The 22,785-nt window shown below is 35.8% G+C and overlaps 3 protein-coding genes across 8 annotated transcripts in view; 1 reads left to right on the top strand and 2 right to left on the bottom strand.

Annotated features, from left to right (window-relative positions):
• NF1 (neurofibromin 1) overlaps window positions 1-22,785 on the top strand; it is a 275,386-nt gene that overhangs the window by 206,316 nt on the left and 46,285 nt on the right. For all 6 annotated transcript variants that reach the window (XM_010861452.1, XM_010861457.1, XM_010861455.1 and 3 more), the window contains 2 exons: window positions 20,783-21,215; window positions 21,812-22,152. In XM_010861452.1, coding sequence (XP_010859754.1) covers window positions 20,783-21,215; window positions 21,812-22,152 — 774 coding nt within the window. The remainder of the gene's footprint in view (window positions 1-20,782; window positions 21,216-21,811; window positions 22,153-22,785) is intronic.
• On the bottom strand, window positions 1,425-11,172 carry EVI2B (ecotropic viral integration site 2B). The gene is made up of 2 exons (XM_010861450.1): window positions 10,847-11,172; window positions 1,425-4,096 (listed from the first exon to the last, which is right to left on the bottom strand). The coding sequence occupies exon 2, from the start codon at window positions 4,081-4,083 to the stop codon at window positions 2,713-2,715; it is 1,371 nt and encodes a 456-aa protein (XP_010859752.1). The 5' UTR covers window positions 4,084-4,096; window positions 10,847-11,172; the 3' UTR covers window positions 1,425-2,712.
• Window positions 14,231-19,120, bottom strand: EVI2A (ecotropic viral integration site 2A). The gene is made up of 2 exons (XM_010861449.1): window positions 18,135-19,120; window positions 14,231-15,591 (listed from the first exon to the last, which is right to left on the bottom strand). Exon 2 carries the CDS (start codon window positions 15,568-15,570, stop codon window positions 14,872-14,874), a length of 699 nt encoding a protein of 232 aa, XP_010859751.1. The 5' UTR covers window positions 15,571-15,591; window positions 18,135-19,120; the 3' UTR covers window positions 14,231-14,871.

Below are 22,785 nucleotides of genomic sequence, written 5' to 3' on the forward strand. Positions count from 1 at the left end.
TCACTCATATTTCTTCTATTATTTGTATAATTTCATGTTTTATATTTAGATTTAGGGTCTATTTGGTGTTTGCTCTAATGTAATATGAAGTAATAGATCCAGTTTCATCATTTTCCAAACACCTGTCCAGTTGTCCCAATATGATTTGAGATTTAAGTCTGTTTCTGGACTTTCCATTCTGTTCCACTGACCTGTTTATTCATGTACTAGTATTACAGTGTTTTACTTAGAGGTGACCGTATATTTTGCTGCTTCTACTTTTTGTTCAGAACTAGTTGATAATAGCAATTAAAGTCATTCTCATCTAATTCATTGTGTTGCTCACGACCAACACCGAATGGAACACACATGTGATACACGTGTGTTGCAGTGCAGAAGTAGATGCTTTTTGGTCCTATGTTAGTGAAAAGAATTCTGAACCAGGGGTTAGGAAACAAACTCCGGTTTCAGTACCACTCTTTCTGACCCCATTTTCTCAGCACTTAACAAATTAAAGGAGTTGAACTACATGGTCTTGAGAGTTGTCCTGAATCTCGTTAATACTGATCTGATAAGAGCACTACTGATGTGTGTAGTATGTAGTTCCACTTTTTATTCCCCTGTGGCTTATCCTTTTGCCATAGTCATGAAATAAACTTTCTCTTCTGGATCCTGCTTCTTTAATATTTTCTGTATGTTTTTCTTTGTTCCAGCATTTTCTTTTCTCCTGTGTTTCTTTTATTAGCTTGCATTTCTTTCTGCTGATTAGGCAAGGATTGCCACCGTTTGGCTGCTCAGCTTCCACTGACCTCAGTAGGGAAAAATTGCATGCAGTAAATGGGAATTACTTTCCCCCTGGCAGAGAATTTCTTAAAAAACAAAAAGCAGCTGCTGACAGTAGTCTGTTCATCTGTTATACGAAGAACAGAACAAGGAAAGCTTCCTCTTTGGTATTTGAAGAAATCAGACAAGCCTATGACTAGGTCATCAGCTCTTGATTTATCTATGAGGATTGGTATTTCCCTGTATTTCACAATACACTTCCTTTAAGAGGTCAGGAAGAAAGTGATTAACAAAAAGAAGAGCAGAATTGTGAAAAGAGCTCATTAGGTAGCAATCCTACATATAAAACAAGAAAGTTTATGATGGTTTAAGGCATGTCAAACTCTTTACCAACTATAAAAACTTTATACCTTACTTACCCGAACTAGAATACTTAAAATTCAAAAGAATAATTGGAAATTCTTAAACTCCTAATTGTTGCTGAATAAGTTAACCTTAAAAATGGTAAGTTTGAAAAACACATGAAAGAAACTTTTTAGTGTGGAAGACAGAGGAAAACCAACATAATGTTGACAATTAATATCATACTTATTCAAGAAAAATAAGCTCAGTGTAATGTTTCTACAAATAAAAAGGTTTTACTAGTAAAGAAACATTCAGTGTCTGAAAGTCTGCTAGTTTTTATTAAGATTAAGCTTTGTTAGTTTTTAGTTTCTTGAACACCAGTGCTACTAGTAAATGCATTATTCTGGAAAATTCCAGAACTATGAACAGTTCACAAAGGGTAAGTTACCACTAAAGCCACCATCTTTCATTCTAAGTGAGTGTTTCCCTCAGGAGTTCAGGTCAGGATAAGGAGGAAGAATTCGTGCTTTTCGGCAGAGAAGAACTTTTGTAGGCATGGGCTGGCATCTCCACATGAGTAAGCCAGTGAAGCTATACCTTGACTTTAACAAAGATTGGGCCTACCCCCTACTCTGATAACTCATTACCACTTGTCAGGTAGTGAATAAAAGATGAAATTCTGTGTGAGAAAGGTGGTTCAAGAGTTTTTTGGAATGAAGCCATAGAGGTTTTGTTTTGTTTGTTTTTTAATAAGATTTCAGTTTGCTTGGGTGCTTGAGGCATATACAAAATCAACTGGGAATTCCCTGGTGGTTCAGTGGTTAGGACTCCATGCTTTCACTGCCAGAGGCCTGGGTTCAGTCCCTGGTTGGGAAGCGCTAAGATCCTGCAAGCTATGTAGCCTGGCCAAAAAAAAATAAGAAACACTTTAAAGAGGCTAGTTTTAAAATTTGTGCTCCCCCAACAAAATAGGAAAATGTTTAAGTCTACATTTTATGGGCCTGCTTGTATTTTTTTCAGGGTAAGTGTCCCCAGCTCAACTCTCCAATATGATGTTTTAATATGTTTGTCTTTCAGTTTCCAATGAGAGCTAAAAGGAAATTTATTCTCAAACACATGCGTTTTAATCTCTCATCCCCACAACCTTGGAATATTTATTTAGTACCTGAGGTATTAATTTAAAACTTAAAGTTTTGTTTAAAACTTGGTGTATGCATTTAAATTCTCAGACACACTCCTCCTCAAATTTTGATATGGAAAAATAAAGTTTAACCAAAGTAACTTTATACACAGCTTTTCAGGAAAAACATATCTATTGGGTAATAATAAGTATATGTATGTTCCTTGTTTCCAAAATAGTTAAGTTATTGATACACATACCATCCACATTTGTAAAATATACCATACATAAAGTTAAGTCCTATTGGCATAAATAAGTTCCACTTATATACATAGGCTTTGAGCAGATTTTAGGTAGTTCCTGAATAAAAATCAAAATTGGCTACCAATTGCCATTTAATATATTTTATCACACGAAGAAAAACAAAATATTGGAGTCCTTTGAGAAAAATAGAAGATCAGTTTTAAAGCAAGTGGTAATATTTATTACAGTTCTGCAGGTGGGGGTGGCAGAGATTCATTGAGATCTTGATCAAAGTCAGGAGGAATAGGAAATTCCTGACATTGGATCTCATTGTTGCAATCTTCCTGGTTTTTCATAAAATCTCCTGGTGGCACGGTCAAGTTAAATGAGTCAGGGGGAGGTGGAAATGACTGTTTGGACTCAGAATTATGGTGTTCAGAGATTTGATTGAGACAATCTAGAGATGCTGGGAGATTGGTGGAATTGTTTGGACGAGGAGATTCAGTTATCATCGTGGGTTTGTCGGATTTGTTCCCCTCCTGTCCTTCGATATCAAGAAGGGAAGCAGGTGGTGGAGGCAGATCTGTGTCATCTGAAGAGGAAACAGCTGTGCCAATTGTTGATCCATCACCGCTGTCTTCTGATGTACCATTTGCCTGATCTTTTATTCTCTCTGTTTTGGGATTGTTAGAATCTTCAGTGTTTTCCTTTGATTCAAACAACTTAATTTCTAAGTCATCTGCTAAAAGTGCACTTTTGCTTGGTTTCCAGACCATAAGTGAAATAATTGATGAACGTTTTGGGAATGCTTCATTTTCTCTAATGTTATCCAAACATATGTCAGGGGTTTCGCCATCAGCAAACGGAGACCTACCTGCCCAATTTTGATCATTTAACACTGGTTTTCGCAAACATTGCCATAATACAATCATGAGTACAACTACCAACATAGTAGTCAGAATTGCACCAATTAATATGGCTGGTATTGAATAAGCATAATTGGCTTCCTTTGGGATATTTGTTGTATGGCTAAATTCGAAGTTGAATCCTGGTGTCTTCCTAGGTGAACTTTTGACAGTTGGTGTTGGTTGTATGGATATATTATGAACAGTCGGGGATACTGATTTCCTGGAAGAGGTGTGGGTAGATGATGGTTGTTGAGTAGGAGTAGAAACTGATGGTGGTGATTGTCTGGTAGAAGAATAGGCAGATGGTGATAGCTGTATGGCAGAGGTAAACACAGGCAGTGCTGTTCCTTGGGAGGAGGTGTTGGCTATTTGTATTGTTTTTCTGGTGACATTATAGACAAGTGGTTGTCCAGGAGAAGTATGTGCTGCTGGTTTCCCAGAAGAAGCATAGGCAAGTGGTGTTGGTTGTCCAGCAGCAATTTTGGCAGTTGTTATTGGTTGTCCAGAAGATAGGTTGTTGAATTGTGTTGGTTGACTTGAAGGATTCTCTGTCGTGCCCTGAGAATTCGCCGAGATATATGGCATTGATGGTCTAAATAAAGTAGATTGTGGTTGCCTCTCTGTTGTAGTTGCTTCTGTCTCTGAGAAAAAAGTATCATTCAGGTGTCCGCAAAACAAAATTAAGATGAAATACTTGAGATCCATTTCAGAATGTTTCCTTTTTGCCAGTAGTATTATAATAAAAGAAAGAAAGATAATTACATATCATTTAGTATTTATCATTGCTAATTTAGACTTGATACACTCCCAGCTAACATGAAGAGCTCTTAACTATACTGTAACTTACCACGTGACATTTGGACCCCAAAGGCAGTGATCTCGCGTAATTCTTTGGGAAGGTTTGTACTTGGCACTGTTGCCCCTGTGGGTTTATTGCACTGCAGCCCTTTGTTGCATAGTCACGCATCTCAAATGCACGGGCTCCATATGCTGGAGCCGTGTGCACACTGCTTTCTCCCCTGTTTCCTGCTAGAAATACGTTGATCCTGCTGCCTCAATGGGCGCCAGTAACCATCTATTACTTAATCCAGTGGTTTCTTTTCTTTTTTTCTCTCTTGATCACATTTGACACCATTGATTATTCCTTCACTGCAATTCGAGTAGCTCTTTGGAGTCATTTTCCTTTCATATTTATCTCACTAGCTCCTGTTTTTCTCTTGCATCCTAAATACAGTACTTGATATGTTTTCTGTCTTCACTCTTCACTGCTTTTCTTAATCCTGAATCTATCAGGTTTCACCTCTCACCTTTAACCTCTAGCTCCCAAACCTGTGTATCTAGCCTAAATTTCCTTAATTCTTGTTCCATTTGTATGACTTCTTGGTGGGCATTGCCATGTACATATTTCACTATCAGCAAATTCAGCGTATTTAAGTCAGAATTCATCTTCATCTTAAAAGTGACCCTTCTCCTGATTTCTGGTTTTGCTGATGGTATTACCTTTGTGAGTTTCTCATGCCCACAACCTATTAAGTAACCTTTGCAGCTGTATCAGTGTCCAGGACAGTGTCTTTATATTAGAATCTCACATTTCTAAAGGATTCAATTCAACTCATACTTGAAAGTCCTAAAATGCTCTTCAAGTCTGGTTGAGGGAAGTAGTCGTGCTGCTACTTCATTTATTCATTGATTAGCACCATGTTTTTATCAGGCTCTGTTCTGGTTTAGGAGATACCAAAATTTAAAAAAAAATTTTTCTAGTAGTAGAAACAATAAATAAATCTAATTTGATAAGTTTTCTCAGAAAGGTATGCAGGAGATGCACAGAGGAACTAAGCTAGCCTGGGAGAGCTTCAGGGAAGGTTTCTCAGAGAAGTAAAACTTGAACTGAATCTTGTCTATAAGAACTAAGTAAATAAAATATTCCAGCCAGGGGAACAACATGCAGGCATAGGAAAATGAGGCATGTGTTTAAGTTTGTGGGGTAGGGTTACCTGTGGGATGTGGCAGATGCTAAAACTTGAAGAGTTTTTTCAAGTTTCATTTCTGTTTCTGTGGCCTAAAGATCTATCTAACCATAACTACTCAATTAATATCTCCTGGTCTCAAATGTCTTGTCTCTAAAGTAAGGCTAGTTTTCAGCTCTGTATGTAATACTTGTTTCATACATCTTTAAACACAATGGTAACTATTTGGTTATTTCTTAATATAAGGAAAGGAAAATCTCTGGGTTTTAAATCCTGGTCAATATGATTTGAAACTATAGTTTCTCTGTGATTTTTTTAAGCCAATCTGAGAGAGGTTTGATGGTCTGTACAAGCCTGATGGCAAGGTACAATAACAGATGAGGAACTCCCTCAAGTTTGCAAAGAAATAGACTTTTTTTTAGCATATTTGAGTGGTTTTCATTGCTTATTCCTCTACCACTTTGTATATAGTGATGATAAATTACCCTATTTTAGTAGAGGAGAAGGAATGTGATTTTTTTCCCCTATGTAGTCTCCTGCTTTTTATTTCTCTGTAATACTTAAAGCTTTAATTTTAAAATATTTCTCCTTTAAGTTCCCCTGCACACTGCTGATGAATTAATCTTCCGACAACCAAGTTTTATCACGTCTTTGCTCCCTTGCTTATTGTTGCTCAGTTGCTCAGTCATGTCTGACTCTCTGTGACCCCATGGACTGCAGCACTCCAGGCTTCCCTGTCCTTCACCATCTCCCTTGCTTGAGGGTTCCCCATTGGTATCAAGGTAAAAATCTAAACTGAGTTTTCTGTTTGTGGCCTGAGTTTACCAGTCCAGACTCATATCTCATGACTGCAACTTCTCATTTAGCCTCTTCCTCATCTTACATACTTCCTAAACACACACTTTTCTCCCTTTAGCAGACACTTTTAATTATGCTATTTTTCACCCTCTGAGAGTGTGTTCTTTTTCCTAAACCACTCTCTTCCCTGTTCTGGTTGCCTAACTGTGAATCTATCATCATCTGTCAGACCTCAGCTTAAATTCCCTTCTTAGACCAAATTCTCTGTGACTGAGCACAGCCCAGAGAGCTCAGCCATTCCCTGAGTTCCCCCTCGTTCTTGTTCTCTTTATGGTTCCTTGGATAATTCTTTATATACGTACCTGACTCACACTTCTTTTCTCTCAAATAATTGTGTTTATTTTTTATTTCTTAACTTCTCACATTTTCTTTTTGTTATCTCCATCACCTCAAATAAGATTTTAAAGAACTTTGAAGAAGGCAAAAAGTAACAAAGAAAAATCCTTATCTAGAACATCCTAAGTGCTGTACCATCTCAGGTGTTTTACATACTTCATTTCGTTTAACTTTTACATAATTTTGTGAGAAAGATGGAAGAATCTTTGATTTACAGATAAAGAGACAAATTTAAATGTGTTAAGCAATTTGCCAAATGTAATGTCACTATTAGTGACAGAGAATTTATACCCACAGACCCATCTGATTTTAAAGCATATGTTGTTTCTGCTACTCCAAATTGTCTGTTTTTATATGTTGATTTCTTTACAGCAGAATGCTGTATGTGTTAGCAGCTCAGTAAACAGTTAACCTATAATTGGGCTTCTTGGTTTCTTTTCCATTTCAGTTTTTTGCTGTTTATTAATACTTCTTCCAGAATGTAACTGGTTGTCGTTCAGTTGCTAAGTCATGTCCGACTCTTTGCAATCCCATGGACTGTGTAGCACGCGAGGCTTCTCTGTCCTCCTCTATCTTCCAGAGTTTACTCAAAATGTTCATTGAGTCAGTGATGTTATCTGACTATCTCATTCAGATGGTTAGAATGTAAGCAGAGAGGTAAAATCTGAGTTATTAAATTATGCCTTCTGTTCATTTCGTAAAGGGTTTAATAGGGAAAATTTTGAAACTTTTGGCATAAATATGGAAATTTAAATCATCTCTACATGGTTATCATCCATGAAGTTCCTACCTACTGTTCTTACAGATTACCCCTTTCCCCAAAGAAGGCCATATTAGAAAGTGTTATTCTTTAGAGATTCACTTTAGTTTTCTAAAAAATGCCATCCAGAGCAATAGAAAACATAGGCCATGAATTATCTTCAGCCAAGAATGTGTCTTGTGACTTTTCTTAAAATTTTTAAAAACCCTTCACAGTTCCTTTTTTCAGTTAGCTAAAAAAAGCATTAGAGAAGGAAAGAACCCAGATAGGAACATAATTATAAGCCCAGTTGAGTTTGTATGGTCAATTTTGATAGGGTGTAACCTCTTTTGTTAATAGGAATGTCATAGGACCTTAAAGTGTGTGAGATTTTCCACTTGTCATTTAAGGGTTACAGCAGTATTAACACCAAATTCTTTTTTTTTTACCTATCCTACCCCTTTCTCCAGTTAGCTATACCCTCCTAGGGTCTGCTACATTGGAATGCTCAAATCTGTCTTAGAATTCCGCTACAGCAATTCAGAATAGTCCAGAGAAAAGGAATAAGATTTCAAAGAAGAGTAAATGAAGGGGAGAGGTATAGTGAAGAAACAGACTTTTTTTTTCTAGTTCAGTGACAGTGAGGGCAGTGTTATTACCAGTGCAGAAAGTTACTTAACATATGTGATATATATGTGTATATATGTATATGTATGTATGTATGTATATGTATATATATGTAGGCCATGTGTACCTGAAATACCAACATTATTTCTTCAGGAGAAGAAGGTAGAGAGAAAGAACCATAGAGGGGGCAAGGGAGTAAAAAGGAGGAGAAAATGTTGGCTACAATGAAATGAAAAAGGAATGCAAAGAAATAAAAAATAACACAAAAGATAAAAATAAAGCCAAACAAAGGATAAACAGCAAATACATGGAATGGGGAGGTAAATTGATTAGAGAAGGTATTGAAAGAAAGAAAAGTTAATAAAAGGCTGAAGAACAAATAGTGATTATGTATTTAGCAAGAAGTTAGGGTAGAAGGTTAAAGCGAACAAAATTAGAAATTGGGGGAGAAGACCAGAGTAAATGAAAGAAGGAACTACAGAATGCTGCTTTCTGTCTTTGCGGATGCAGGAATCAGCAGAGGAACAGTGTTCTCAAAATGGAGGACAGGCCTGAGATCACCCATCTTCTCAAACTCACTTACCTTTCATTTCAGGACTCCTATCTAAGCATCCTTAAGATTCCCTACTCACCCCGCCCCCCACTGTTTTTTGGCACTCAGAAGCTACTTGTTAATTACTCTAAATAACCTATGAACAATCTATATAGCATTTTTTCTAGAATTTCCCTAGTCTGCTGCTTAGGCAAACCCTAAATTTGTCTACCTTTATATGGCAGTATTTTGCTCATTATTTTAGGTTGGGACTCTTGAGGTTTAACTCAGATTTTGGTTCTTTGTTTTTCCTGAATATTGAAAAAATTTCAGAAAGAAGAAAAACATCAGCTGTTTTAATTAAGCATTGAGACGTAATTAAAGTTGGAGTCCCCTTAATGCATAAGTACATAAAGAGTTTAGCATGTAAAACTGATGCTAAGTTGGATATGATAAGAGAGATGTTACTGTCTTTTAAAGAAGAATCAAGGAGATTTGGCGGGCATATCCTAGATAAGGCAAATATAGGTAGCGGTATCAAAAAAATAACATCTGAGTTTCAGTTACTTTGTTATAATACAGATATAATAGATTAAAATTTAGTGGTATTGTATCTCCTGCTAGTAAAGTTATGAAACCAGAAAAGGAAGAAGACAGCGATTCTGTATCTTGACGAAAAGCAGCAAGGGGAAATTAACTTTGAACTATGATAGGAATTACTTGATGACTATCTTTTATCAAAAATAGCTACCGTTTACTAAGTACATGCCAGATGTTTGGCACCGTCCTGTTTTAATGAGGAAGGTGATGTTATCGTCACTGTACAGATAAAACTGAGACACAGAGAAGTTGGATAATTTGCCGAAGTGTCACAGCTCTTAAGTAGTGGCACCGATACAGAAATCAGTCAGTCATGTATAAGATCTCTTTCCTTCCATTACATTCATAGTAAAATTCTGAAACAGGAGTGCTTGAAGAGGAAAAGAGATGTGAACTCTCTGGGAATAGATAATGTAAGTAACTTTTGGAGTTAGCTTTTTAAAAGGTTGGACAAGAACTACCAGAAAACCATTTTAGTCCTGTGACTAGGAAAACAATTATGGGAGTTTTGATTAGATAGCCTGTAAACTGGCATAATTGGGATGACTTTTAAAGATTGGACATTGACAGGCATCAAATTTTCATTTAAAAAATTCAGAATTCATAATTTCCCTCTGAGTGGAAGTATATAGGGATTAGTTGGAAAACACAGGCACTATTAAACCCTACATTTGGAACAGATTCTTTAAAAATATATAGATAAGCATTGTCCAAAAAAATGATAAAAATCTTTCTGTATTAATTTCTGTAATAGTTACTTAGAAGAAATCTAAAGTGGACTTCTATAAAAGAAAGTCATAAGTACTTTATGAAATGTTGAAGTAGGATATTACCCACTATGAATTTACCATTCTATGATATTACAAGTCTATGTAAATAAACTCTTGGCAGTTTTTATTTTGGAGGATATTCGCTTTGCAATTGTCCAAGTTACTCAAAGAAAACATCTTTTCTCCATGGTTAGCAACTCTCTATTCTATGAGTTTTATTTTCCATATCTATTTTATACTGCTTACTGAAGACTCAGATAATGTGTGACATAAATATGTAGTGATGAGTATATGCCCACACATTTTACCATAGCAGTTTTTTTCTTAGCTTTAAATATTAGTGATAATATTTTCATGTCATCATCATTACTAAAATTCTATTTGTGTAAAAAAGCATATTTAATAATAATCATTGAGTGTCTCATCTAATCACCTTTGTTTATTTTTAAATGAAGGTGACCATTCTTTCTGTGAAAACTGAAGGGGATTAAAAAATAAAAATAATTTAAACCTATGGATTATGTTATATATAGGAAATTTTCATATAAAGAAAATAAAATTTTTTAACAGTTGGTATTTTGGGGTTGTAGATTCAGCCATCACTCATGAATTCTAGTTTTATTTCCAACCCTTAGCTTTATCTGCCATGGGTGTAGTTTTATTTCTTTTAATTACAGAACTGAGGTCAACAAACATAATGATTGAATAAACTTTAAAGGGTTTATATTACATAAACCTAGGTGAAAATTTTTCTGGAGGCAAGCTCAACACTGAATTTTTAAAATTCCATGCAACAAAACCACAATACCTGTTATAGATACCTTTAGACAATCAGACTTTAAGTTTAAAACAATAATAACATTTTAGTTTTAAAAATTGGAGCAGGAAATGGCAGCCCACTCCAGTATTCTTGCCTGGAAAATCCTATGGACAGAGGAGCCTGACTGGCTACAGTCCATGGGGTCACGAGGAGTCAGACAAAAGTAAATTTTATATAAAATAAAGATCAAACCAGATTGCCTGTGTGAAATTGTCTTACCTTGGCTGTTAACTTCTTTTGCAGAAGGCTAAATTCTTGTTCTAACTGGACATTTTGGTGCTTTGGCTAAGAAAGCAAAAAGTGGTTCCGAACGTTCAGATTAAAAATGATCCTCTAGCACATTGAAATAGGTTCTGTAGAGAAAGAGGAAGTTTATCAATAGTTGGTTCCGGAAGTGCAATAAGCCACAAAATGACTAAGAAAGTACTACTTTAACAGAGCTTAATTTGAAACACAATTTGGAGCTACATGATTTGAGTGCTTTTAATTAACATTTGTAAGTAAACATATGAGACTCTCTAGTAATGTGATTCAGTCAGTTCAGTTGCTCAGTTGTGTCTGACTCTCTGAGACCCCATGGACTGCAGCACACAGTAATGTGATTATATAGTTTAAATACTTAAAATAGAACCTTGGAGAGAAAGTTATATAAGGAAAAACTGCCAGTCAGGTTACTACCCATAGTGAGATTTCTTTTCATAACAAATGAATGATGTGTCCTGTTTACTTGTGTGACCGTAGGCAAGTCGTTGTACTTCTGAATCACCGTTTCCTCCTCTGGAGGAATACTTCTGTTACTAGGTTTTGAGAGGATTCAATAAGATAAAATATATAAATGCCTTACACACAGTCGGTAGCCAGAAATGTTATTTCCTCTTACATAATTTAGGCTAAACCCAGGTAAAAGTATGATTAATTTTTTCCAAATAGTTTCCTAAATGATTTTTAAGTTCAAGTCCACAACTCTTTAATTACCCACAAAGTAGGTAATTGTCAGTGCAAAGTAAAAATAAATTGGGAATCATCTTCTAAATAAGTTAACTAATAAGTATGTTGAGAAGAGTATGAGTCAGTATAAAAACACATTTCTTTCAGCATGTCACCTTCTAGACTCTCTAATCTGAAAAGTGGAGATCACAATTCTTAATTTATAAATGTATTATGGGATTAAATAAATGTAAAGTGCCTAGCATCACACCTATTATAGTAGATGTTGTAAGCATTAAACCACGCACTGTTTTCCCCTGGTCACTGCTGAGGAACACAGATAATTAAGACCTAGTTCTTAATTTCAGGGCACTTATAACTTGGTAGAAAAAGAAGATTTTTAAAAAAAAATATGCTATAAACTTATTTTATGGAATATAATTTGCTATATATATTGAATTGGCCAAAAAGTTTGGGTTTTTCTATAAGATGTTATGGAAAAACCCAAATGAACTTTTTGGTCAACCCAATATAATATAAAGTACGCCACGTAATTTTTAAATGTGCTATAAATTTTTGTTTCACTATTTTTAAATCCCTAAATTAATAAGCATGTGGACCATAGCACCCAATGGTAGAAAAGTAGCCTTGTTCAAAAGTAACTTTAGAACTCAAAACATATCTTACCCTGTCATCTTTAAACAGTGGTTAAGTTTGGAAAGGAACCACTTTCATGAGCTACCATTGGATGTTGTCAGTCTGAGGACGTGTGTTAAATAGCCAAGATAGTGAGGGATAAATTTTAAATATTTCTGCAATAGGAGCTTTCTGTTTTGTGTGAAAATCTTCAACATATGTGTTGCATAGGAAAGTAGTTGCCTAGTTAATTTCTTATTTTTAAGAAGACAGTCATTTGTTTTCAGTTTCTTGATTCAAGGACTGCTTTGTGTTATCACTGTTTTCATGTACAGTCTCAGATTTTTGATATATACAAAATGGGAGCTCTGCCCAGGTTCATTTCAAATCTGAAATCAAACCTTTTTACCCTTCAAAAGATAACCTGCTGCTGCTGCTGCTAAGTCACTTCAGTCGTGTTTGACTCTGTGCGACCCCACAGACGGCAGCCCACCAGTCTCCCCCTGGGATTCTCCAGGCAAGAACACTGGAGTGGGTTGCCATTTTCTTCTCCATTGCATGAAAGTGAAAAGTGAAAGTGAAGTCGCTCAGTTGTGTCCGACTCTTAGTGACCCCCATGGACTGTAGCCCACCAGGCTCCTCCATCCGTGAGATTTTCCAGGCCAGAGTACTGGAGTGGGGTGCACTTATTGCCTTCTCCAAAAGATAACTTAATGTTACAACCACAATGGGCATGAGCTTTCTCTTGCTTTCCTTTTTCCTTTGTTGATGTTTACCTTTTTCTGGAATAATAGGGCTATGATTTGTTATTTGGGAAATGGATTTTTTATAAATTGGTAACAAATCGATAATAAAATTGATGCTCTTTTTCCCTCTCTCATTTTAAGATGTAACCTTAAAAAAAAAAAAGAAATGTAACCTACCTAGATCTTTTGAGCAATGGAAATTTTACAAATTTAATCTGATGACCAAGAGCATGATCTAGGGAATTATGCAAAAATTATCAATGCCTCTATCTGGAGCTCACTCCATTTAAATCAGGAGGAAGGGTGTAACTTACGCATGGGTGAGTTAAATTCTTCAGGTGATTCTGAATCTCAGTCAGGATGCAAATTACTAACCTAGAAAGAATTGCAGTAATACTTGGAAAAAATATATATAAATATGTAAAATGTTTCCTCAGCTAGGTGCTCTGTGATGACCGAGAGGGGTGGAATTGAGGGTGTGAGTGGGAGGTTCAAGAGGGAGGGGTTGTATATGTATACATATAGCTGACTCATTTTGTTGTACTGCAGAAACAAACACAACATTGTAAAGCAGTTATACTTCAAATTATTTTACAAAAAAACAATGGCTGTTGTTAGGGGGTGGAGATAGTAGAGATTGGAAGGAGGCCTAAAGGCACTTTCTGAGAAAATGTTCTATTTGTTGGTTAAAAGGTGTTGACATGTATAAACTTTTGTCAAAGTGAATTGAATTGTAAAAAAGAAAAATAAAAACATACATATATGTAAATGTTTCCTTAAATGTCTAGCATATTTCCCAAAATAAATGCTCGACAAGGGATGAGATTTTTAAGACTGGCCTGGTCTTTAATTAAGTATGCTCTGTGTCAGTTTTGGTGGACAGTTGGAAAGTCTCTCAGAGCAACTTTTGCAATATATTAAATTGAAGATGAATGTCTTGGCTTAAATGTAAGCCACTATTGTACTTGAACCCAGTTTCTTTAAACTTTCAACAATTACCTGAGTATCCTGTTTTCCAAAGTAGAACAAACACACACACATATACACATCTTTCCTTTGCTCGTGTCATATTGGGTAGTAAAAAAATAAAATTGGTTTATTAGGTCATTTGGCAGTCTCAAAGTCCAAAAACTAATCAGCCTTTGAATATTTGCTATAAAAAAAAATCCCATAAGCAATATTTATAGAGTTCCATTACAGTTAAACAGTAAGATATGTTTTACATTTATCTATTTCAGTTGTCCTCTGTTTCTTATTGATCTTTGCTGTGTATTCTCTAAAATAATAAAGGGAATGCAAATATACATAGTCACTTTTATTCTGTCATCTTAATTTATTATACAAAATTTAAAGTTTTAATTAAATATAGTAGAAAACGACTTTCTTATGTACACCACATGTAAAGATGAAAGCATCTGGCATAACATTAGCCGTGTTTATAGATGAACTGGTATGGATTCTGTCTCATTCAGCAAAGAAAGTACCATGTAACTATACAGTTCAACTCTATGCATTAGGAATGTGACTTCTGTTAGATGTTAAAGCATGTAATAGCCTCAAATGACACACTGAAACTCTTCCAAGTTTACTTACATTTGGACAAAGATCATGTAACTACTATTGCTGAACAAGAAAAACTCATAAATTATCTCTTTCTAACTCTATTAGTCAGTTCCTTCAACTTGTCTTTAGAACCTTCCTTGAATGCTTGGTCGTTTTATTATTGTTTTCTAAAACAGTGTTAGACACAGTTAAAATCATTAAGTAAGCAAACATATTTCTTCCTTTCTCACTTGCTTGATTCTAAGCAAGGCCAGCCATGGCAAATTTTAGACCTTCAGTCCAACACCTTGGCATTAAATGTCAAACTGAGTTCATTTTTACCCCAGAAACTTTCTCATTGCTACTTTGCATTTTTCTTCACTAAAGCATCTATTAATTAGTGAGTTTTTCAGTTCCTTCTTCATCTTTTCTTTCCCTCGTAGCTGTGAGCACTCCAGTAGATTGCATCATTAGGTTGGGCACTGTGAGCTGTTTTGCTCTTTTCCAAGTGTCTGATTCAGCAGGCCAGAGACCACTGCTTGCCAGAAAATCACCATTGCTCCTAGGCTGACGCTTGCCTGCTTGTTTTGATCGTCTGAGAGATGAGACTTTGTTTGCCAGAACCACAGTTGATAGAAATAGAATGGTACAGATAAGAAGGAGCACGGCAATTATGATTAAGCAGACTAGCATGGCCATTTTGTTGTTGTCCTCCTCACAGACACCCTTTTTGAAAATTTCACTGTGACTTTTGCTTGTGTTTTCAATGTTCTGTACTGTTGGTGGACTGTTCCTGACAACAGAAGATACATAAAGCTCCAGTTCAGATTTAGGAGTTAAAAACGTGATGTGAGATGATGTTTCTGTTTCAGGCATGTTTGTAGAATTATCTTTTTTATCTGCTTCAGGAGTTTTAGGGTTTGCGTTAAAGTTTTCATTTTGGCTTCTGTCCATCTTGTTGTGAATATCTGGATCCAAGACAGTAGAATTGTTATCCCACAGATGGGTATAGTTTGCTTTTGTTCCAGGAGACAAAGAAAAAGCTGTTGTTATCAGAAAGGCAAGATGCAGGTAATGTCGCATGTGTCCCATGTCTGTGAGTGTACTGGTAATCTGTAGGGATAGAAATATAATTTGTTAACTTGTGAAAGAATAATGGTTCCTAGTTTTGGTAATTGTCTTTAAAAGATGGATAGACAGTTGATAAGTTTTAGCTACAATTAGCTATAATTACACTCATGCCTGACATTTGCTTTCCTGTTTGAATTCCTTCTGAACTGATCTTTTTTCTACTAGGCTACATATAAAGAAACAATGTAATTTCTCTTATTTTTTAAATGCTAAAAGCTAGCATTGCAGATAACTACTAATCATTGTTAAACTGAATACCCTGGTTTAAGAGTTTCCTCCCTCTTGAGCATGCTAGAAGAATTTAGCTTTGAGTCACATACTTCTGCTTTTACTTTTTTGATTCCTCCTTTTTTTTTTCCTTACCATTTAAGGAAACTCCTTGCAGAAACTCCCCATCCTCTAACAAATGAGTCACCCATCTGTATAGTAAGAGAGAAATGTGACATTTTGCTTCGTGTGTGAGAAGAAAATGCAAATAATTTTGCAGGGGGCTCAGGAAAAGGGAAGTGTGGTAGCAACCAAGAGAAAACGGACCTCAAGTAGAAATTCAAGATGTTCTTTTTTCTTCCTGGGTATTTATCTTGAAGTTTAGACTAAAGCTAGTGCTTAGGAATATATTCCCAGTATTCATGAAAGCTCTTTTATGATGATGGGTCTCCCTTCACCTCTATGGCCCCTGAGTTACTGTGGCTTTCTGAAAGCAAAGACATGCCACTTTTCTCATCCCAAACCTCTGGCATTACAGAGGAAAAGAGGCAGGTTTCTTTTGAATAATCTCAAAAGTTCAACAAAAGATATTGACCTTTCTCATTATTATTTGTGCTTAGAATTTTTCTGTGAATATTTTGACATAATCTTTAAAAATAAGGTATACAATAAAATAGAAATACATCAGGATCATGGGATTCAGGCTCAAGTGGGAAGTCAGTGTGGATCATAAGAGTCTCAACCTATAAATGAAAAAGAGGAATGTCAATTTTGGGTCTGAGCTCGCTGGAAGCCAGTCCACAAAGGGGAAAACTCTGTTCCTAATTTTTATTATCCATCATAAGACTGAAGATTTAAATGCAACTGGCATATCTGTTCTAGGTACTGGTAAGCCAAGGAAAGATTCATTACCATTATTGAGCTATCTCTTTTAAAATAGTATTCCAGTTTGTCTGGGCCACATTTGTAAGAGTGTTTTATTGTTTGCATTTATATGAATAGGGAAGTGGAAGCAAAAACTAGGTTATTCTTCTGTTGTTTAGTCAGTCAGTCATGTGCAACTCTGCGACACCATGGACTGTAGACCACCAGGCTCCTCTGTCCGTGGAATTTTCCAGGCAGGATTACTGGAGTGGGTTGCCATTTCCGTCTCCTGAGATATACCAAATAAAAGTGCCTGTTTGCCTATTATATATAAGTTCTTCTCAAACTTTAAAGAACATGGATGTGAGTTTGTTTTTAATGCAGATTTATTCCATAGGTCTAGGAGGGACTGGAGAGTTTTAACCAATTCCCAGATGACACAGATACTGTTGCTACTCATGCTTTTTTTTTTTTTTAACTGAAGTATAGTTGATTTGAGAATAACAAATGTGACATATTGTTATACAAATGAAAGTAGCATATAATAAACAATAGTAACTAGAAACTAACCTCTGAAGTCATATTTCCTATTGATAATATGGAGGGGGAAAAAAAAAACCCTTTCTTATGTGTTCTAGAAGTAAGATTACTTTTCAGATTATAATTTTTATAGACAGTTAAAGATACTGTGCACTGACTTGTCTATAATAGTGTTTGAATTCAATTTTTAAGTTGAATGACATAAATCTTTGGATTTATGGAAGTATTTGTGATTCTTCCACAAAGAGAAAGACTTTAAATTGGATTAGCGAATAATTTCCAGCCTTTTATACTAGACTGGACTTCTGCATGAGATGCTAAAAATGATTTAAAGCAAGTTATTCTTGTCACATTAGTTCATTAGTGTAATATGTATCATAGTATTTGTACACATTTTAGCAGTGCTCACCACAGGATAAATAATAGGCCCGCTGTTGATTGTCTTCAGCCAGATGTACTGTCATCCCCAAATAAACAAACCGTTAACAAAATGAGACTTTGAAATCCTTACAAATGCCTAGCTGTCTCTACATCTCTAATTTATGCAGTGGAGGCCAGGTTATATTATGAAAATTTTCCTTTATCTCTGGTAGTTTTCAATAAAATTTATAATGCCTAAGCATTAGTAATGAGAAATTTGTTTTTTAAACTTATTTTAATAACAGGTAAAACTTTACAGTTCACTCAAGAGACTAAAATCAAATCCTACTTAATCTTAATTTAAAGCTCTGTGTTGATGGTAACTCTTGCCATTTCTTACTTAAATTTTACTTAATAGAACAGAGAAGAAAACAGCATACGTGTTCCATTACTAATTCTACTTTGTTAGTACGATTCGAAAGTATTTCCTCAAACACTAATCTGTAAGAAGTTATAAATGAAAAGGCATAAGAAAAGCCATATATATGACCTACCTTACAAAATGCTTGGTCAAAATCTTATAACCTGATTTTAATAAGCCACTTCTTTTCTTTTCTTGAAGCACAACTTCCAAATAATTTAAAGCAGAATAGACTTGAAGAATCTGAACCTAACTCTGCAGTTTAAAAAAAAAGGATATGTACAGCTAGCTTTCCACTAACCACAGATGACACATTTCCTTTCCACTGCAGCTAAAGCACATGTCACAGGGGAAAAAAAAATCTCCAACTTGTCTATTTGGCCACAGCATGACAGGAGGCTTTGTAGGACAAATCCCCGCCTCCAGGGTAGGGAGGGTTTTGTGTTTAATGCCTTTTGACCCTATGCTTATTATGTATGTCTGTTATATGCTTTCGAATGCTATGTTAGTATCTTTCAGAAAAACAGAAAATAACATTTCCCCTGAGATTGAGCATTAAAATCTTCTCTAAAAATTGTACTTGTATACCACAGACTGATTTGATAATATGAGTTTGGAGACCCAGGATATTGGTCAGATAATAGAAACAGTAATGTTTATAACCAGCATTTCAAAGTATGGAAGTGCAACAGTGGTTTGGAGAGACTATCTAGTAAACTTAGGTTATAAGAGACAAAAAAAAAATCTCTTATAATCTAACTGTAGTGTATATATACACACACACTCCCCTCTAATGTCCTGTCAGGACCTCATACTCAATGTATCTAAAATGGATTTCAATTTTCCCCCAAAGTGACTGCCCCTTGTGATCTCTGTTTTTATTCAGGGTGGTAACATTCTTTGTTATGGCAGAGCCTTGGTACACAGCAAGTCCTTTTAATTCAAATCCTTTGTTTCAGCCTTGATAAAGATGTTGAATCATGTTGATCCTTTCTTCATATTTTTGGATCAGTTTCTTCTCTAACTGTTAGCCTTGTGTATATTTTAGATGCTTATTAAACCATACCTAGACTACTATAATATCTTTTTCACTAGCCCCAACTCCTTCTTATATATGTATGTATCACTTCCTGTGATCATATCACCTTTTTCTTTTTAAAGAAATGTGGTCAAATAACTCCCTAACACCTGCAGCTGCAATTCAGAAATGTTTGTGCACATAAACATCAGATGAAAGGTTGTTTAAAAACAATGAAAATCTCCAGGCCCCACTTCATAGATTCATATATAGTAGTTCTGGGCTAGGACAGGAAACTGCGTTTTAATGAGGCATAGAGTTGATTCTGCCGCTGGTGTGCCACAGAACATCCTCCAAGAAATACCAAAGTCTTAAGAGGAAATCTGAGCCCCTTAGTTTTGCCCCTGAGCAGTTTTGGTCCCTTCACAATTTGGCTATTCTGTATTTTTCCAGCTTTCTCTCTTCAAATTTCTCTACATGAATCCTCCATTCTAGCTCAGCTAGCTGATTCTTGCCTCAGCACATCTAGTTGCCTATTTTTCCCCCTCCTTCCCTCTCTCCATGAGGCCTGCCATTCCCTGCTCTTGTTGAGTGTGAAATTTCTCCTGCCCACTTCAGCATCTTCTATGTAGCTTTCACTGATTACCCAGTTTGTGTTGATTTTTCCCTCTTTTGAACTTTACAAAAGTATTTTTCTGTGCAGTTTCTTTGACAAATGATTACATACTACCTCATATCTTTTCTTTGTTCTTGAAATACTTTTTAAAATTTTAAGATGACTTAACTTATCATATTTTTATCTTATTTTCTCCCAATAAGATTTAAAACTCTTAGGAAAGGATATTTGTTTTAGCTTACTTTGTAGTACCACCAGAATCATCAAGTACAGAACGTTGGGCCAAAGTTAATATAAGGTTGATTTGTTTTGAAATTCTGGTACTGTATTTGGGGGCTTTCTGATGGTCCTTCTTTTGACTACTCATATTGATTAGCATTCTTTTGAATGTAGACAACATATGACATAGACAACTTAATCAAAAAAATGGGATGTATTGGCTCACACAACTGAATAGTACAGAAATAAATTCTAGGACTCAAAAGAAATGGCTGGGGCCCCAGTTTATCTTGTCATTTCTCTGCTCCATTTCTTCAGTTTTTAGGCAGGCTTTTCATTCATATCATAAGGTAAACAAGCTAACAACTCTCAGAGCTATATGTTCCTTTAATTATAAACATCAGGGAAGAAAAAAATCTCAGTTCTCAACAATTTAAGCTGAAGTCTTTGAATTGGGCCTATTTGGCCCTAGTTGTCCTAGTTTGAGTCACATGATCATTGTTGAACCATTCTCTCTGGTCATGGTGGATTAAATGAATTGACTAAATTCATTCAGTTTACTTCAAGGCTCCAAGTGGGTCATTCCCACCCAAATAGTTCACCTGGGAACTTGGGTGTGCCTAGAAGCAACCGACCAATGTCCATTGCCTTCCTCCTTGCTTGACTATGGTAGACAAGTTTGTTGTTGCTGTTGTTCCTCAGATTTTGAACTGGGGATTTGTCTCTTGCATTTTACTTTAGCCTTCTCAGTGTCTTAAGAACAAGTGATTTAAAAAAATGGATCCAGACTTTGTATAATTGTTTCATATTATAGTTTGTTTTCTCTAGAAAACTAATCAGAAAATAAAGGATTAAAGTAGATTTGTAGCATCTGTATATTCATTCAAAATGGTTAATGATTTGTGTCCTTTTTTTCATCTTACTTTAGGTTCAAAACAGGTCAAATCAATGGTGATTTGCTGATATACCACGTCTTGCTGACTTTAAAGCCATATTATGCAAAGCCATATGAAATTGTAGTGGACCTTACCCATACTGGGCCTAGCAATCGCTTTAAAACAGACTTTCTCTCCAAGTGGTTTGTGGTTTTTCCTGGCTTTGCTTATGATAATGTCTCTGCAGTATATATCTATAACTGTAACTCCTGGGTCAGGGAATATACCAAGTATCATGAGCGGCTGCTGACTGGCCTCAAAGGCAGCAAAAGACTCATTTTCATAGACTGTCCTGGGAAACTGGCTGAGCACATTGAGCATGAACAGCAGAAACTACCTGCTGCCACCTTGGCTTTAGAAGAGGACCTGAAGGTTTTCCACAACGCTCTCAAGCTAGCTCACAAAGACACCAAGGTGTCTATTAAAGTAAGTTTCACTGCCTGTTAGGTAAGTGATTCATTGCCTTGCTTGACTAACCAGCCAATCTACTAGACTCCCCAGGGTCCCTGTAGTACTGTATAGCAAATGTAAAGTAAGTCCAGATGGAGGAAAACCAAGCCTTCTGTCTTCATGGAGGTCCTGCAGAAGGCTGGAGAGGTGTACACTTAATATAATTTCCAGGTTGTATTGGGGGCAGGAGAGTAGTATAGAGTGGGCGGTTTGCTGCATATCTGTCAAATGGCAGGAATATATGAGGAGTGGGAACTACCTATTGAGATTTCTTTTGATTATTACATGCTTTTTAGCAGAGGATGAACGTGAACCTTCAGGATTAAATTTGTAATTATCCATAGGATCTCAAGCTTTTAAAAACTAAAAATTTTTTTCTGATGTTTTCAGTTTCTTTTGACAGCACTTATCACAATCATTATTGAACCTGTTTGAATATATAATGGTGGTAACTCTTCTTTAAATGGCAAACATGGTATTTTGTTTGGTTGGTGGGTTTTTGAAACCTCTCAGATTTCTACATAATGAAATTTAATCCTTTTCTACTCTACCCTCTTGCTGACATTTTCCAGGTTGGTTCTACTGCTGTTCAAGTAACCTCTGCAGAGCGAACAAAAGTCCTGGGGCAATCAGTCTTTCTAAATGATATCTATTATGCCTCAGAAATTGAAGAGATCTGCCTGGTGGACGAGAACCAGTTCACCTTAACTATTGCAAACCAGGGCACACCGCTCACCTTCATGCACCAGGAGTGTGATGCCATTGTTCAGTCTATCATTCACATCCGGACACGTTGGGAGCTGTCGCAACCAGACTCCATTCCCCAGCACACCAAGATTCGGCCAAAAGACGTCCCTGGGACACTACTCAATATTGCATTACTTAATTTAGGCAGTTCAGACCCTAGTTTACGGTAGGTTTTTTTAAAAACTCATTTCAATCTTATTTAAAGTTTGTTGGTTTTAAAATGAGATCAATTAATAAATTTTTAAGGCAGCCTCTACCTTAATACTATAAATGATTAGCAGGCATTCTAAGTAGGTAAACACGTGAACTATGTAAATCTGAATAGGGTGACTTATACCAAACCAGTGTTCTTTCAGCTTTCATCTGAAACATAACAGCATGGCCATTTTGGGGGGGATTTTTTGTTTGCTTGTTTTTCTTTTTAAAAAAAGTTGTTTTCTTTTTTTTAAAGTCTACTTCTAAGTAAAATTTCTCCTTTTCTGAGTTCTCTAATTTTTCCCATATTTAAAAGTACATCACTATTCAGCTCCCTTGCAGTCAAGTAAGATTATCATTATTTGAAAAGGAAGGCTTAATGTTCAGTAATTCAGTAACATTACATAGTTTCTGCAACTGTGTGACTTTAACAAAATTCTTGAAAGAGAGCTTAAGACAAATATAAATGTCAGATGAGCAGAGTTATAATTGGATCTGGTTAGGTTTAGTATCTAAATGAATGCGGAAAGGACAGGGCCTATGGCATCAGGAGTCTTGGTTTAAATCTAGACCTGCTGCTCTGTATGACTTTGGTCAAGGTACT

Source organism: Bison bison, unplaced genomic scaffold (assembly GCF_000754665.1).
Source record: "Bison bison bison isolate TAMUID 2011002044 unplaced genomic scaffold, Bison_UMD1.0 scf7180017864472, whole genome shotgun sequence".
In the NCBI taxonomy this organism is placed as follows: domain Eukaryota; kingdom Metazoa; phylum Chordata; class Mammalia; order Artiodactyla; family Bovidae; genus Bison; species Bison bison.

Bases quoted from the DNA above. Each gene is read 5' to 3' on its own strand.
- EVI2A (XM_010861449.1), bottom strand. From the start codon at position 15,570: ATGGGACACATGCGACATTACCTGCATCTTGCCTTTCTGATAACAACA.
- EVI2B (XM_010861450.1), bottom strand. From the start codon at position 4,083: ATGGATCTCAAGTATTTCATCTTAATTTTGTTTTGCGGACACCTGAAT.